This window comes from Bacillus rossius, chromosome 1 (genome assembly GCF_032445375.1).
Source record: "Bacillus rossius redtenbacheri isolate Brsri chromosome 1, Brsri_v3, whole genome shotgun sequence".
Taxonomy (NCBI): Eukaryota; Metazoa; Arthropoda; class Insecta; order Phasmatodea; family Bacillidae; genus Bacillus; species Bacillus rossius.
In genome coordinates this window covers 93169815-93188464 of record NC_086330.1, presented here as the reverse complement: position 1 = coordinate 93188464, position 18650 = coordinate 93169815, and the positions used below count along the sequence as shown (strand labels likewise).

General features: G+C 35.0%; 1 protein-coding gene across 1 annotated transcript in view; it reads right to left on the bottom strand.

The window, feature by feature from the left end:
• Positions 1-18432, bottom strand: part of LOC134540162 (putative RNA polymerase II subunit B1 CTD phosphatase RPAP2) — a 32585-nt gene extending 14153 nt beyond the window's left edge. Inside the window, exons 1-4 of the mRNA XM_063382712.1 lie at positions 18033-18432; positions 13968-14082; positions 8300-8464; positions 338-465 (exon numbers count right to left, since the gene is read on the bottom strand). Coding sequence (XP_063238782.1) covers positions 338-465; positions 8300-8464; positions 13968-14082; positions 18033-18109 — 485 coding nt within the window. The 5' untranslated portion in view covers positions 18110-18432. The remainder of the gene's footprint in view (positions 1-337; positions 466-8299; positions 8465-13967; positions 14083-18032) is intronic.
• Positions 18433-18650: the final 218 nt, after the last annotated feature.

Below are 18650 nucleotides of genomic sequence, written 5' to 3'. Positions count from 1 at the left end.
ACTGTTTCTTGAAATCAGTATAGGAAATTCTGGAATGGTTTCCCAAGCATAGGCTAAGAGTTGATCACTGAATTGTGTAGTATGTATACATACAAACCACCTCTTTTTACTTTTGTAATTTTTGTCTTCTTTTGTCTTTGTTATATTAGGTGTTCTTTATGTGCCTACCATCCAAGGGTTTATAAGCCATTTGTAGGCATTTACAAGTTTTTTTAATAAATAAATAATTCTCCAACGATCACACTGTGAACAAAACAAAGCCTAAACAAAAGCAACTGAATAGACCAGAGAGCTCAGCAGTGAGCCTTGACGCTATGCCAGGGACAGGGGAGCGTACCTGGGACCGGCGGCGGGCAGGAGGATGAAGGCCGGAGCCGCCTCCTTGTCGCGCAGCCACAATGGGCTCGACAGCAGCTGTTGCTTCAGGAACTTGGCAGCTGCACAGCACCGGTTGCTGCAAAAGTTCTGCAGCCAGCAACCAACCACACAGTGTGACAAACCACATCTTACATACCACCTCAGCCAACAATCATTTCAGATCAATCAATCACTTAAGAATACGCTTGCAATTTGGCTTTCGTCCTGTCGCAAGGAGTTCTCCTCCTTTTATCTCCCATATCCTGGCGCTTCTTCCGTAAAACCTTCCCATCCCTCACAGCCAAGATCTCCCCCTCAAGCCCATTCCACTTCCCCCCCCCCCAATCATTCCTCTTTCCCCTCATCATCACTCCCTTTGGATCTTTCACTCATGATTTCTCCTCCCTCTGTTGTACACCCCTCTCTGCAATCCATCTCCCAGCTTCCCTCAAACCCTCTTCCCCCTGACAGCTTTAAACAGCCTTACCAGTCTTTCTTCCTTCCTGCTCCCCTGCAGTGTGTCTCATCCAAGCTTCTTGATCATCACTGATAGTCTATGTCTCACCCTCTTCCCCTTCCTTTCTCCTCTACATACCTATCACCCAACTCACTGATATGCGTTGTACCTTCTTTAGCTCCTTCAATTCCGTCACCAGGTAAGGATCCCATCTTTGGCCTCACCAATGTTAAATAAGCACTTTTCTTTCCATTCCTTCATGTTCCTGTTAAGGTCCTGCCTGCCAACCAGACCCAGCCCCCTCCTCCGAACCACTGCACTTGCTGTCCTCATCCTAGGTTTCCCTACAGGGTTACCCCCAGGTACTTGTAGTCCTCTGCCTCATGTACTTCCAGGCCCTTCCAACAATTCACTTCCTTAAATACATTTTTTCTCCTCATAAACCTAATCACTTTAGTTTTGTTTAAATTTATCTCCATCCTATTTGCCTTCGACCAGTCCTCCACTTCTCCACTTCACATTACTGTAAGGAATAAAAATACAGTAAGAGCTCTTTAATCCAATTTGTTTGGGACCAAGGTCTTGCTGGATTAGCAAAAACATACACTGTATGTATACAACAGTAATATTATGTAGTGCAAATTTGCAGCAGAAACAGGAAACACTGTACTGAAATGAAAATTTTATGTCACTATAAACAAACACAACCGACAGTTAAGCCGCTCCATCTATGCCAGATAACAAAATGTGCTGAACCTAAGAATACCATATTAAAATTAAAGTATGCAGACTATGTACAAGTGTTGCAACAATTTCCGTTATAATTACGAGTGCCGATGACATAGCGATAAGCCTGGAGGCTGGTTTGGTATCCGGTCCTAACCACAGGAAGATACGTGACCCAGTGTAACTACAACTGACTGTGATTGTTCTGCAGGAGTGTGAAGGATAATGGTCAGCAATCTTCAACTGGTTGGAAAATGAATCTGGGAGTTTAAAGAAAAGTATACATCTGTGAAACAAACAAGTGATATGAATTCATAAACTTCTCACTTGGCAACATTTGCGTCATACCGCACATCTCACCTACCTGATTACCACTCTCCCTATAATAAAGCATAGGGTGCGTTCACAAAGAAAGCTGTTTGCAAGCACTTGCTAACAAGCGCCGACAAGCGCTGTCCGGCGCGAGAAAAAGTTTTAATGGTATCAAGTGTGTGTGTTCAGAGAGAAAGTTTGTTCCGACTTGCAAGCGCCTGCTACAAGCGCTGAATGGCAAGCAAGAACCTGTTGATACTTGTTTTTTGGCGCCGGCAGCATTCAGTCGCTGACAACTACTTGTACAGTCAACATTGATATCGATGAAATTATTTCACAAGTGTTTAGAAGAGGACCTATTTGATACAAACGTCTCAAACAACATGCGAATAGAGTGTACGTAGAGAATTGTTGGAAGGAGATAGCTTTGGAAATGAACATTGATGGTAAGCAAATTTATTTTTGACACTTGAACTTGTTTTTATAATAAATACTACTGCACGAATAGTTTACTTTTGACCATAGGTATACTACAGGATTTTTGATACGAATTTTTTAATTTTTATATAAATAATTAATAGTTTTACAAGAAAATTATTAAAAGTTATAAGTGTACATACTATTTAAAATAATGTAAATATCTTCAGTCCTTTTATTAAAATTATTCAAATATAATTCAATTGCTCAAAGAACATTAATAAATTTTTTTTTTTTTTAAAGAGACTTCCACTGATTTCTGTAACTGTGAACAGTTTTCTGGACATTGACCGGATGAGACAGATTTGTCGATACTTTCCGATGCTCTTCGGTACTGCGCAAAACTTGGGGCAGACAATTCTGTCAGTGAGCTATGAATAATCTTGACATTTATCTGTATGTCCCAGAAACTGTTAAGGAATTTATATTTTTGATTGTTTAAATGTTCTAGGGATACAAAATATGCACTGTGTGTAAATTAATTTGTCTATATATTTTTCCATCAACAAGTAGAAGTATCAAATTTAATAACCGCCATTTAAAAAAATAGGCTACATTTCAACATAAATTGTTAATTTAAATATTATTTACTATAAATAAAATTGTTTTTTTTTAACTTTTGCTTTATTAATACATACTGCACATAATTGATTCAAGTACGATTACTCATACTGTATTTATTACAATTACTCGTGGACAGTTTTAGTCTGTGAAAACTAACGGATTGTTGGCAAAGTATGTCTTAAAAATGTCTCTCACAGCTGTTCCTGAATTTGTGGGTCATCCCATTTTTTTCTGCCTTCTTTCTGGAACTGGCATCACAACGGCCTCAGTTAAATTATGTTGTATGCCTTCCAAATCAATGATGATGTTGTGTAACAGGCAAATGCATTTGATTATGTCCTCGGTGATAACAATCTCTATTTCAATTATGGTTTATAGTAGTCTCCATTTTGCAAAAAGAATGCCAAAAGCACATTCAACCGACTTTCTCATACGTGAACCTTTTGTTGAACATTTCTTCGTCAAAGCTTAGTTCATTTTTCACGTACGGTTTGAGGAGGTTAGCCATTAATAGATATGCGTCATCACCCATAAACACATAAGGTACCTTAACATTTGTACCAGGTAGACATGCTGGATTAGGAATATACAGTTTTTCCGTCATTTTGTTTACCGCAACCTCCAACATCAATTACTATGGACCGATAATGACCATCTGCCAAACCCTGCAGTACCATTGAAAAGAAATGTTTAGTTTGTAGTTGTAAAACATCGATCCTGATTTTTTAGGGCACTTGATTCTCACATGCTTACCATCTATACATCCTTAAGCAATTAGGAAAGTTCCACAGGGAGAAGCAGTCATTAGAAATCTCTAAAAATTGATTCTTTGAAGGCACAGGCATATGCAAAGGCTGCAGTCCTGTCCAAATGGCTGTCACTACTTCCCTTACAATGTTGCTCAGAGTACTCACACCAACACGGAAATTAAATGACAGTGTCTGAAACGATGATCCAGTAAGCAAATACCTGCAAAACAAAAAGTTTTTTTGTAAGCAATAATTTACATCTCGCTCACACACATTCAACGCTAGCATACACACAAAAAAACATAAAATTAATATCAGCTTTCTAATTATTTTTCTCTTTTTCAGAACATGTGCTGAAGAAGAAGTGGAAATATTTACGAGATCAATATTCTACTGAGCAGTCAAAAATGACTCGTCCCAAATCCGGAGCTGGAGCAGATGAAATAGTTACGTGTAAGTGGCAGTATTTCAAAGCACTGTCTTTTTTAAAAGACATTGTTAGACCTCGACAAAGTTCAGGTAACTGTTCCACACTCAAAAGTCCAAATACTTTAGAAGATATTGAACAGCAGAGGAACTCTCCAGATATAGGCGACAAGGAAGAAGTTATTGGGTCTGAAGATGTGGTAGTAGTTCAGCCCCAGCAAGATAATGCCGTGGATAATGACGATGTATCCACAATAGCTGATCGTTTTTGCGGAATAGAATACGAGGGTGATACTCCACTAACACAAAACATTAGAAAACATACAACGGATTGAATCAAACGTAGAAGAACTGATGACCATACGTCTTCAATGCTGGAAATCGAGAGAAAAAAACTAGAAATTTTAACACAAAAGAGGAACAATAAAGAAGAAAAGGAACCTGAAGATGACCATTCATTATTCTTCAAGACGCTTTTACTACATGTTAGAAAAATTCGCCCGGAACAGATTTTTCCATTTCGTGCAAGGATTCAGGAAGTTGTTCAGCAATTTGCATACTCCATGTCTTACAGTGTTGGATCTACACCTAGAAACAGCACTCCATTTTCACATTGTGGCACTTCTAACCAGAGCGCATCCATGGATGAATATGAGGTAACACCAATTTCTGCAAATGAGGATTTTCACGGACTTGGCCAATTATTAATTTCAAATAAAAATAACTAGTTGAGGAGTTTTTGTTTTTATGCGTGTAAGAAACAGTAAATATTTCCAACATGCCTATTATGTTTAAATTCACAATTGTTTTTGTTTCCTTTAATTTACTCATTGTTATGTTCTTATATTAATAAATTATTGAAACTCCAACTATGTTGTGTTTTGTGGTAGGTACTTTAATTACTTCACTAGACATAAATAAAAACTCATTACTCATTCCGATACCATTACATAATTAATTCAATTGATCTCATGATATAAGTGCAGATTATCTTAATAATACAAGATCCATAATAGACATTTTCTCAAAGATAAAATACAAAAATTATAACGTGTTTTTATTTAACTACATATTAATATTTGAAAGAATTTATTGTAACTGTGGTAATGTAATATAGAACAAACCACATAGCAAAAGTAGTTTTATCTTATAGATAGTGCATAGTAAAAACTAAATAAAAAATATTATATAGTAAATGGTTCCTAAAAATAATTATTATCAACCAAGACTTACCTCAAACAAATAACTAACTGTTCTTCGAGATGAATTGGTTGCTTATGCCAGTTTCCCCAGCAATAGTCCAAATTAGTTTTGTGCTGTTACATTTATGACTACTTCACGCACAGAATGTAAACAAACTATTTATTTACTAACATTTTATTATATTTATCGTTGTTTGTTTATATTTTTCCATTTGAACAATTTATTTTGTGCAATTGAACGTCTCGACGTGTGTCGGAATCCTTGACATAATTCCAGCTGACAATTAAGCATCAATTGACTAGACCCCTCTAGGGCCTTATTGGTTTTAACGGTGATTTCAGCTTTTGACACTGATTTTATATAAAAGAGTGTTTATTGTTGAAAAATAACATTTTAAATTTGTGACGTTTTGACACTTTAAGACGTTTTGGGAGAAGTCGGATTTTATTATAAAGTGTTAAATTACGTTAACGGTGATTATGTTCCGGCCAATCAGAGGCCGGGTTGCAATAATGAAGAGTTTGAAACTAAAATTAAGAATAGGGAGTTATAAAATTGTGGCGTCACAGTCAAAATCGCCGGGGTTTGGATCCCTTAATAATATGAAATTCGACGAAGCTATTTAGGTCATCCAAGAAAAAGGATGTTTCTAAACGACGTCTACAGTAATTATATGTAATTATTATAGGGCGCATCAGAACTGATGCGATCTTAGGAGTGAAAATACGTGAGTAATATCTGACTCGATTTCCTCCATCGCAAATGACCGTGTCTACGAACCAAAAATAGTCATATCTGTTTCCCTACAAATGTAAAGCATTTAAGTAATACGTGAAATTACGTCAAATACTAAAGACAGACGTGTTTTAATTAAATTTACTCTGAATACACAATCCAATTCCTATACCCAGAGGTTAAACGGGATAGGATCTCACGGTGTTTTGCCGACACATATAATGAACTACGCCGCGGTACATTTTTAATTGAAGTGAACTTTGAAAGCATATATGATAATTTACTCATTTATCGCCGCTCCTAAACTGATAACAACGAACTTTACTAACGGGATAAAACGGACTTTTGTATATGTATTCATGTGTGCAACCTAATTCCTGAGCATGTTAAAACACATATTTAGTTGCCATATGTCAAGTTACTAATTTGAATATTTATTGTTTTATTAAATACGACCTAGAAATTACGTTTGTAATTTATTTTCTGTTTTATGTATGGTAAAATATCCCAATTCTCCTTGTTTCGACATTCTAACTATTTGTCCTGAAACTTTTACTAATTTTCTCTTATGTGTATTGTCCTATTTATTCTTCAGAAACACCTGACATTATACACGTAAGAGTGGCGCCCATAATAAAAATAATACAGACATTTCAGTGGAGCGACCGATCAGCTGATCGATATAGAGCTAGGTGCAGAGCTATGCGATTGGCATAGAGCTAGCTGCAGCCATACCAAAAAAGAAAACAATATGTCATATTTTTATATTTATGTATGTTTCTTCATCTGTTTTTACACAACTGTGTTAGATTGAGACACTACATATACTTTCTGTATTTACAGAAAGTGACAACCCAAGTGGAGATTAAGTAAAGAGTTACTCCACCACACACACATAAAATACTTAATAATACAAGATCCATAATAGACATTTTCTCAAAGATAAAATACAAAAATTATAACGTGTTTTTATTTAACTACATATTAATATTTGAAAGAATTTATTGTAACTGTGGTAATGTAATATAGAACAAACCACATAGCAAAAGTAGTTTTATCTTATAGATAGTGCATAGTAAAAACTAAATAAAAAATATTATATAGTAAATGGTTCCTAAAAATAATTATTATCAACCAAGACTTACCTCAAACAAATAACTAACTGTTCTTCGAGATGAATTGGTTGCTTATGCCAGTTTCCCCAGCAATTGTCCAAATTAGTTTCAATTTTCTTAAGGATATAATTGAACGTCCTCAGCTCCATCCACACATAAGAAAAAAACCTCACCTTGTCCAGTTTTAGCTGAGGAAACAGATGGTGGTATTCACCAAATCTTCCTCTACCGCGATTAATTACATGTATACCGACTTTCTGTATTCGCACTTTTAAATCTATATTTTCTAGTACATAAAAACAATTCTTCACCACTAGAAGAAGACATTATCGCAATGAGAGTTGAAAGCTTACTAAGCTTTTGTTGTGAACACCCAACACTAACCACAAGCGCTTGCAAGCGCTGGGAGCAAGCGCTAGGAACAAGTAACTTGCTACCAGCTTTCTCTGTGAATGCACCCATAGCTGGGAAAATTGTTACAAAATGGGTAAAAAAAAAAATATGCCATCACATTGTTTAAGCTCATAAAATTATATGGATCGCTATTTAACAACACTTTTTGTACAAAACTTAGATGGTTACTTTTTTCCAAACTGTTGGAACTTATATATGATAGAACATAACCAGTGCTTCCAACTTCCAGGCACACCCTTCAGTAATAACATTTATGCACACAACAAAACACAAAGAAACAAAGTTGATACAAATTAACAGCACTCATTCCTATACTGTAACATGCCAATCAATTCATTAATTTATTTAAAATTTGGGTAGTTTGCAAAAAAAAAAAGCTAAAATTAGTTTTTCAAAATTTATATTCATTATTACATTTTTATTATACAAGCCATATAAGCTATACTTATCGTTATAAACACTGATACACACACTTTCACACTTGACATTAAGTTTCTCTGTTACCGTTAAAATTATTTAAAACTACGTAATTTCGTAACTGGACTTCTAAGTCAGTAATAATTAAGGAAAATCTGTAATACTTGGCAGCAATGTATTACCCAAATTGGCAGCATTTATTTTCAAACTAAAGTGACGAGACTAAACCATATTGGTTTTTTTTTTTTTTTTTTTTTTTTTTTAAAAAAAACCTTAAAATGCCCCACTTTGCCCTCCAATGCAAGCACTGAAGACAAGGTCTCCACTGTGCCGGCAGGAGAACGCACCTTGCGGTCGGTGATGTCGTACACCTTGTTGAGGCGAGTGGATATGCGGAACTGCTGGGGCGGGGCCGGGGGAAGCTTCCCTCGGCACAGTGGGTACCCACATAGCTTGGTGAGCGCGCGCTCCTCCACTGCATCCTGGAAGTGGCTCTCGCTGATGTACTGCAGCTGGTCGGGACACAACACGCACACACTAACCACCCGACACTACATACTCATAGCTCTATTTAACCTTAATGAACCTCTCTCTGTGACTGATTTGGTTATTTCATTGTCAGATAGAGAAATATATAACACTGCTGCTAACAATAAACGAAGCAACAGTTTTTTTGTCAAATATAACTTTTAATTACAAGGGTAGTTATAAGATTTATTTCATAGCCAATGCACATTTTAGAATATTGAAACATTATGCTGGTAATTTATGGTTTGAAGTAGTTCATTTGGAAAGCATAATTACATTAAATTTAGTACACTATTTAAAAATTAAAATTTTTGTCAAATCAAAAAATTGTATGTTTTCAAGTAAATAGCACTTAATAAAGAAAGACAGCAAACACAGCAAATTTTTTTTTTTTTTTTTTTAATTTTGACTGTACAGGTTAGTGTACAGAATCTTGAGGTATCAAATACAGAAACAAAATTCTTTTATCTTTATTTTGGTTTACATCTCGTTGAAGACGAGTGTGGCTTGTAGCATTGAATATATATAACTTATAGAAGTCGCGAGGGGATAGGATTTATTATTCCAATTTTCGGATCCAAAACTGAGGTAGTTGTTAGCTCCGCCGCTAGACAGCTCTTCTTTCCACAAGAGGGTACTCGTAGTTACCAGCTTCCACGCCAGAGCGCTGTAGCGTCGCTTTTTTCAAGGTCGTGCGCGTAATTCTCTGTTTCACTCTATCGAGAGGCGGTGCCTTTTGTTGAAATCCGAGCGCTTAGATACCGGCGGGCGCAACTGTATTGGAGGAGTACGGCCACCGAAAAAAAAAAAAAAAGTGCGGTTAAAAGATGCCAACATCAAAAATTAAGTTTTAATAATAAGAAAACTACAGAAATTTCTTAAAGCGTATTAGATTGGAATGTACAGTATAGTGTACATTCCCACTGACATTCGTAGTTCAGAATTTATAAAATGTTGTGTTAACGGAGTGGCGCATTGAGTAAAATGGCAAAACATAATTTGGAATAATTCTTGACAACGTTGAATGATTTTGGTAGCTATGAAACAACTATGGCTGCGATGACTGTTCAAACGCGTGCACGTGTTGTTATTAGTAACTGAAACTAATGGTATGATGTCATACTTTGTGGCTATGCAGTTTATAATTTTTTTAACATAAAATGAAGCATTTTTACATAATGTTTTGGTTGTTTCGTAATTCAAAATAAATAATCTTAAACGTTATATGGTGAATATTCCCAGTAGCGAATGACCACAAAAAAAAATCAATTTTGCCAACATAGATCTGAAAAGTTAACGATTTACTATGTTAAGTTGCTTATAAATAACGCACATTTCCCGGATCTCCAAAGAAAATAAGTGTTTGTTATAGCATTGAGTTCCCACTCTTTACATTCCTTGCTTTGAGGTTAGATGCACAAGTTAAGCCCGGGCTACATTCGCAATAGCAAGCAAACAGCACAGACGCACAGAAGTTCAACATACACTATTAGATATGAGCTGCCACATTGGCAAATAGCACGCGCACAGAAAAATAGCACAGGATCGGCGCACAGAAAGTTCATTAACTTTTAACTTTTAGGTTATTTTCTGTGCGCGACCATGGTGGTAGCCAATCAGCAAACAGTTTTAAGTACTACTCGAGTGGGCTTATAAAAGAACAATTGTCACGAAAGTATTGGTGCTCTTGACTTGAGTAGTTTGTTATTGTTTTCAAACACGCGATAACATAAAAATGGAAGGCACATTTGATAGCTTTTTGATAGCTGTAATAGAAAGTAAAAATATTTTGTATGACAGGGGATCCGCAGGATACAAAAATGAAGAAGCTAAATTAAATGCTTGGAAGTCTGTGTCTGAATGTGTTAAGGAAGCCGGATTTGAAATAAACAGTGATATATATTTTTGAATGCTCATTGTGTTTTGTACGTAAACTTTGAAATATTTAAAATATTTCTGGCTTTAACGAAAACCGTACCACAATAACAACACACGAATCTAAACAAACGTCACGTATGCCAACTTCAGTGACCAAAATTGTGAACGGGAGTTTTATATTTAAAAAACTTTTTTGAATGCTTCCGGTATTATTTTGTGTTGTGTTGTGCGTGAATGTAGCATCAAGCTCTCTGCTATCTCTGTGCGTGTGTGCTATCTGTGTGCTGTTTGCGTGCTATTGCGAATGTATCCCGGCCTTTATGCTCGTAAAAACGATGCGCAAGTATTTTGAATACAAATATATTTTCTTTTAATAACCGAAAGGTAAATATTATTTCCATGAAATATAATACAATTCTTTAAACACAGACAACATATAAGAGCTATTTTTTGTTTATTATTCCATCTGGCGTGATAAATATTAAATTTTAAAAACTGTTTGTGGATTTTTAATATAAAATAAATATTTATTTATGACATCAATTTAAATTGTTCAAAAAATTCACTTTGGTATGAATTAAACCAAATTCATGTTATCCAGGGCACAAAATTAGAAACTACCAAAAAAGATTATTTACATTGCTGTTTTGTGTAAATCTGTGCACGGACTTAGTAAGTGACATATTTATAATTCCTCATTTTAGCAACCCATTTTAACACAAGAGAAAAATGATTTTATACTAAAAAATTATTATTTTAAACCATTAATTAGCAGGAAACATGTATGAATAATCTATTTAAATTTGCATTTGAACAGTGAATATTATTTTGCAATAATAAATATTTTTATCATTGTATATTACTGATGAAAAGTTTGTATTTCCATCTAATCAGAAGTATTATGACACAGTTAATTAAATTGCTTTACAAGTTTTTATTCACATGAAAATCATTAAAAATTGGTTGGGAAGTTATATAAATATACAAATACAAATCATTATACATACAATTTTATTATCTTAGTGGATTTAAATTAATGGTGTCCCAGTGACTACTGCGAAGAAAAAAGTCTTGCGAAAGGTTTCCTCGTAATTGAAATTCGTCAAAAAAAACTATCTCTCATTTTTGGTGACATTTCTGACAAGTGGTACGATGAAATTTGAAACTGGTAAATGAATGTTGTGAAGCAATAAACAAAATATCACATTCGTGAACTAAAAATGCATAATTGTTTTTATTTTATAATAAAAGTGTATCTAATAACCCGTGGCTTTGCTCACGTAATTTCCGGGTATTGCTGATATTCTACCATTTTAAGAAAATATGTATTAAATTTCAAAGATTTTTGAAGAATTATACACAAATAACTGTCAAGTATAGAACATATTTAATAAATAAAAATATTTTTACGACTTATTTTTAATTGGTTTAGCGTAAGTCTATTTTAACTTTTATTTAAAATTAAGTACCTACCTTATTTTCTATCTCCCGGTTTAGTGACTTTGAGAATATATTTTTCCTTAATGAAATCTTAACTCTTTTCCATCCGACGAAGAAGCCAATTAAAAAATAAACTAAGACCCCCACGCACTTATTGTATGTTAAGACTGCCATCGTTTTAAATTACTTTAATTTTTTTAGTTATAGTCATGCTTAGTATAATAACATAATATGCCTTATTACGCATACATTTCAGTATTCATGAAACCAATGCATTTTTATTTGAAATGTAGAGCAGTTACCAAATTTCTTATCTCGCATATTGATCTTTTGGTATGGCTAGTATTACTTAAACTAAATTTTTGAATTTTCACTGATGCACTGTTTTCCCTTTTCTATGTGATTTAGAAAATATAGCAATATACGTAAACCAATTAAACTAAAATCATCCTGAATTTTTATTACCGAAAAAAGTTAATAAAAAATTTTAATGTGCGTATTTTAATATTGAATTTATATATATATATATATATATCTTGCCAATACTGATTTAGTGGGTTACATTTTTTTTTATTTTTAAAAATAATATCTACCCCTTTTACTACTTAATAGATAACGTTGAATAAGAAAAGATTGTTTAAGGTATGTTGATTTTCCTTGCCAATATCTAAAAGTAAATTTTTACAAACGCGAAAAATAGTTTAAATAAGTATTTTACTTTTAAAATAAAACCATATTTTGAACGTAACACTGACTATTGGCCCAATACAACGTTTTAATAGCTAATTTTCACTTCACTCGGGTACAGAATCCCATCATTCAGTGATTTCCGTGGCTAGCTTCTTTTGGGATTTCATCATTCTCAAACGACGGTAAGGGAAGCTCCTCTTCAAGGTCGCCTAACGATGCTGATAAGACCTGCCGGGTAATTTGAATCGTTTGTCTGGGATTTTCGAGGGGGGGGGGGGGGGTGAAGGATGATGTCACGACTGGGCTGGTTAACCTAGTTCTGCCAAATACCGCCAGGGGCGTATACGGCCGATACACAGCGATGAAAGCGATCGCAGCGGCGGAGCTTGGAACTACAACAATTCTTCTAAGAAACCGGACAGAAAATTTAACCTGGCCTCGCGACTTCTATACATTATATATATTCAATGCTTGTAGTAAGGAACATCTCAGTATATACCTGCATGATTTCTGAAAACCTTGGGAAATACTGAATGCTATGAACTACATAGCAGCAATGACATGCCATGTTGTCTACCAAAACAAATAATATTAAAATTGGACAGTATCCACTTGAAAGCCAAATGACAGTACTATTTAAATACTAAACAGGCTGAACTTATTCAACTGTTGGCATGCTATGCAATGCCTGCCTTTACGCAATGCATGCACAGAGTAACCTCGAAGTAACTCCCAGGATGACCGCCCTTGGAACTGCCTCCTGTCGGTGCGTAACTTTCCTGTACCAGGCATGTCAAACTCACCCAAGCTGTGAGTCTCCTCCCGTCTCAGCAACAAATTAAAGGGAGGGCAAATAGCCAGGATTTGAGTAGTAGGAATAACCTTCAGAATAAAAAGGATGTAAGAAATTTATAAAAGGTTATTATAGCCTCTTGAAAACCTTTAAAACCTTATCTTAACGTATTTATAACATTTTCAGGGTACTAGTGTTTGACAAAATTACACTGTACAGTAGCACTAAAAATGTAAAATAATAAATTTAAGAAATTCAACCAACTACATATGCTGACTAGAGAAGATAATTTTTTTTCTAAAACCCTCCCATTGCTTTTAATTCCATGATTAAAAAAAAAGGAAATATATGGGAGGAGGGGGAGACATTACCCCTCCCATAGACAGCCACGTGCCATCTCAGGGCAGACCTTACACAATTACACAACCAAAACAATATAAAACAATACTCTTTGTTTAGGTTTTCCTTGATCTTAATAGAATATGAGAATTCACAAACAACTAAAGTAAGGGAAACTTAAAATCTAAATTCACAACATAACTAGATAATTATTTGCATATTTATTTTGTATACTAAGAATTTAAATAAATTCATAAAAAAAATATTTCAATACAGAAAGATAAATAATTTGACAAAAGTTCAGTGTTTTCTTTGCACAGACTGCAAGCAGCTGACAGTCCACTCACAGAGCTGAGAAACCAGTCCTGATGCACAGTCTCTTCCAAGAAGCCCTCGACAATGAGTTGTGCCCGCCTGTTGCACTCCCGCTTCTTGATCAGAGTCGCCTGTAGCACCTCCTTGCTGCAAAGTGAACAGCACTTCCCTCAAAAGAACTCTTACACACCACTAGTAACACCATTAAAGGATGTTAGTGATTTTTCACTTGACATGTTTTGTACCTCTAAGGAAGATCTAAATTTTTTTAGAGCATCATGCTGCTTCCTCAGAAACTACTTGTGCTGTGTCCTATTCAAGAGGAGTTGCCCAATCCATTTCTTGTCCTCTGCCAACCTTCATTGTCAGTTTACCATGTAGGTCTAATTTTACAAAATGAACGAAGCAGGCAGGCATTTAACTCCTCACAACAACCTCATGCACTATTTCCAGTCAACTGGTTCTCACTCAACCCTTCCAAATCCATGCTGTCTTATCTAGCTAACGAGAAATTTGGCAGTAAACAAGTTGTAGCGAAGAAAAAACGTATTGCTGAAAGAATCAGGAGATAGAGGGGAGAACTGTTATAAATATCTGGAAGTGTCTATGCAAAGGGGTCTGGATTGGTAATGGAGCGATGGGCGGATGGGAAAGGGGGGGGGAGTGCAGCAGATGGTGAAGAAAGAAGGCAGGCCACTAGGACTACTTGGCAGGATCCTGAACAAGACAGCCTGGAGAGTGAAGGCTAAAGAACACACTACATTGGACAGGCTGATGCTGTAGTATGGGATCAATACAAGGTAATGGAGGGGCGTGAGCTGGTGACAGTACAATGTAGGACAGCGAGATGAGTGACAACCAACTGTGGTAGGCCTTTAACAAGGTAGGAGGCAGACAGAAAAGCTGATAAGCTATTGAGGGTTGTCAGAATAGGGATGCTTGGAGGAGCTGAGAAATAGGATGCAGAAAGTGATTTATTGAGAAAGGGGGAGGGACGAGGAGCAGAAGCTTGGTGAATTTCTCACATTGAAGTTTTTCCGTTAAAAAAACACACACACACACACACACAGACAGATGGAATGACAAGACAGACAGAAACATACACAGACAGAAATACACAGAGACACACACACATACACACTACAGATGTTCCTATATTTACCATAGGAAGAGAATTTTAAAATTCCTACTGGTTTCTGAGAAATTACCATTTATAGGTTCCATTAGGTAGCTGGTACAATGACGTGGTTGTCGCCATGTTGTACTACATTTTTTTGTTAGCTTGACAGACCTTTTTCAATGTAACATTGGCCTGATCTTTTTTTTCTATTTTTCTGTATTTTTTGCTAATTTAGAATACCCTAAACTGTTTTCCACAATGTAGTTGCTGCCCTACTGTTCACTTGATACTAGCTGAAACTTGATCCTGTGGTTGTCCAGAGATCCTTAGTGATACAGTGTAGACGAGACTAATTTTCTAAGAGACAGGGATGTTTAATGTCAGTACATTACAGCCAGGGCCAAGACAGTTACCCACCCAAATTAGGCACAATTAGGGTAAGAAACCAATGAAGGTGGAAAACATTAATGGCCCCGGCAGTAACGTACAGACAATAAACATCCCTGTCTTTAAAAAACAGTCTCAGCTACGCTTATTCCTAAGTATCTCTTGAGAACCACAGGATCAAGTTGCAGCTAGTGTTAAGAAAACAGAAAAGTGGCAACAGAATCTGGTATACCTTTCACTGATAACAGTCATGGCTATGCTATTTAGCATGAAATACATTTACATCACTATAGAAAGAACAGGCAATGTGCCAATATCTCGTTGATAACAGTCTCTGCTACAATAAAAACAAGTATTGCACATCAACACAATGGCCTTGTCATTGCACAGGCTACCTAATTCAACCTATAAACTGTAATTGTAAATTATTCTGTTTAACATATACAAATTTAGTCCTTGATCCTATTGGCATGTTCCTGTAGACATTGATCCAGTGGTATATGATGCTTGATGTTTTAATTTAGTACGCTGAAAGATCCTGGACAAAACCAAAACTTGAATATCATAATAGTACACACAAATTATATTAGGTATTGGGGAAATTATTTTTTCTCATTAACATTTTGCCATCATAATTCATTGTTAGATCACAAGTTTTTATTAAATGCTAAAGTAAAACAGCAAGTGTTCTGTACCACTGGATGAAGGGAAGCAATTGTTCCATATCACGTATCCAAGGTAATCCCTTGATCCTGATGGCATGATCCTGTATGATTGATCCTGTGGTACTTGATGCTTGCTGTTACGTAAACAGATCCTAAACGTAACAAAAATATCACACTACAAACAAGTTATGTCAAGTCTTGTGAAATTTTATTTATGTATTCAATTTTTGATCATAAATGATTTTAATATCACAAGTTTTTCTCAAGTACCTACATGTTCTATAATATTCTTACACAGGAGCTTTTACATAAAGTAAAAATAAAAATCTGAAAATACATTTTTCAAACACTAGAGACTGTGTTTCTATATTCCTTCTGATTTCTGTAAATTACCATTAATGGGTTTCATTACAATACCTACCTGTGTATTTAAGCAGCCAACTGGATTTTTCACTTTCTTGTGTAGGGCTATAATCAGTGTGTGTACATGATTTGAAGAAATTGAATTAATTTATGAAATTGTATATTAGGTATGTTAGGTTAGCAACATAAAAAAAATTCAAAACAATGTGGACGGTTAATTGTGTTCTTATAGCTACATTAAAAATACTATGTAATCATGTGGACAGTTGTTTAGGTCAGGAAAGCTACATCTTAAATTGGTAATTCCTTAGCAACCAATAAATAATATTTTAGGAGATTTTTAATCTAGCTATACTATATACTATCCCAACCAACCGTCCACAATGTTTTCAACTATTTTTAATGTAGCTAACCAAAAGTAATCAACCACTCTTACGATCTTAATTTATTCATTCCCATTCAAATTGTTTGTTATAAAATAACTGAAAATACTACTTTAAATGCAAAAGTCAGAAAACAAAATATTCCATAATGCAATTAGTTATTTACAAAAACAACACCCAGAAAATAGAAACATTAAGATTTCCCTTTTAATTGCAATACAATCATCATCTTAACTTCTTTATCAAAACAATACCTCTGTTTACTAAATTTCTCCAAAACAAACAAACAGACCCACACGAAAAGAAAAATAATTGCTGCGGCCATGCATAATTACATGCATTGTTATGTAAGCTATAAACTGTAATTTCTCCGAAACCAGTAGGAATTCAGAAACATAATTTTCTGGGTAAATTCAGGTAAGTCTATAATGTTTGTAAAAAGTATATTAGAAATGTTATTGTTTCTTTACATAAAAGCTCCTCTGTAAGAATATTACACAAGGAGCTGTCAACATAGTAAATGAAAACAGCAAGCATCATATATCACAGAATCATGCCCTAAGGATCAAGGGATAACTTCAACACGTGATATGGATCTTTTAACCTGAAGGGATAAACTTCTATACGGGTTATGGAACTTTTACTCTGTTATTTCTAACAGACTATTACAATTCTGAAATGCTATTTTCCGGGTAAATAGAGGAACATCTATAATTTATAAAAAAAAAAAAAAAAAAATGTATTTTCTTATTTTATTTACGGAAAAGCCACAACGATAGAAATTTACCGGAAGGTTAAAGGATCAGATATGCAAGAAGATATTAGTACTTTTGCTTGGTGATATCTGCGACAGAGTAAAAGAAACTTAAAAGGAATATGGCATGGACAAGAAACGTGCAGGAGTTTAGGAGTCGAATAAAATAATTTTGGTTATAAAAGGAAACGCAGAAATAATCGAACCAGATATCTCGTTCATCATGATAAATATTAACTAGAGACGTGGTGTGGGGTCCTGTAATTAATCAGCTGTTAGAAATTTAATGGAAATAATAGACCACATTCAAAAACGCAACAATGTGGTGTAAATAAACGCTGGCTTAAAACTCTCCAATAATAAATTTAATTTGCATGATGGGAAAGGGGGTTTCACCTTAAAAACAAGAATTACTGATATTTTACCTCATTTGTTCCACACGTCTCGGCAAGCCAGGTTTACGACGAACGTTTTTAACTTTGGTTTCAGACAAACTACCCATTTGTTTTAATAATTTAAAAAAAATATTTCGTGAGAATTAACCCTGGATTACAATATCCCATCGGGTCCTTCCGTTCATCATCCTTTTTTTATTTTATTTTTATTATTATTTTGCAAGTCCCAGCAGGACGCCAACAGAATCTCTGGACGCCAATGACCAAAATTAAAGAATTAAAATACGAAATAATAATATTGCAAGATACAAACTCAGGAAATGCAATCTTGAGATCTATGAATAAAGGATGCTGTAAATCTTAGTATCTAAATAAATCCTGAAGGCGAGGATGTTGATGTATATTGTTACAAAGAGACATTATTACGGGTGACGAAGTTGGCAATCGTGTGAAATAATAGATTAGAAGCGTCTATAAATATTTCCGGAAATTAGAGTGGGAAAGGCAATTGCAAATCTCGTAACCTCTAAAGAAATGTTTCCCGATCCGCCATTTGTGGACACTATAATAAAATATGGTTAATGTCGCCTAATAACGCTCCGCAGCCACAATTGGGGTCTAAAGTACGTAGTTTGTGAAGATGCGAGA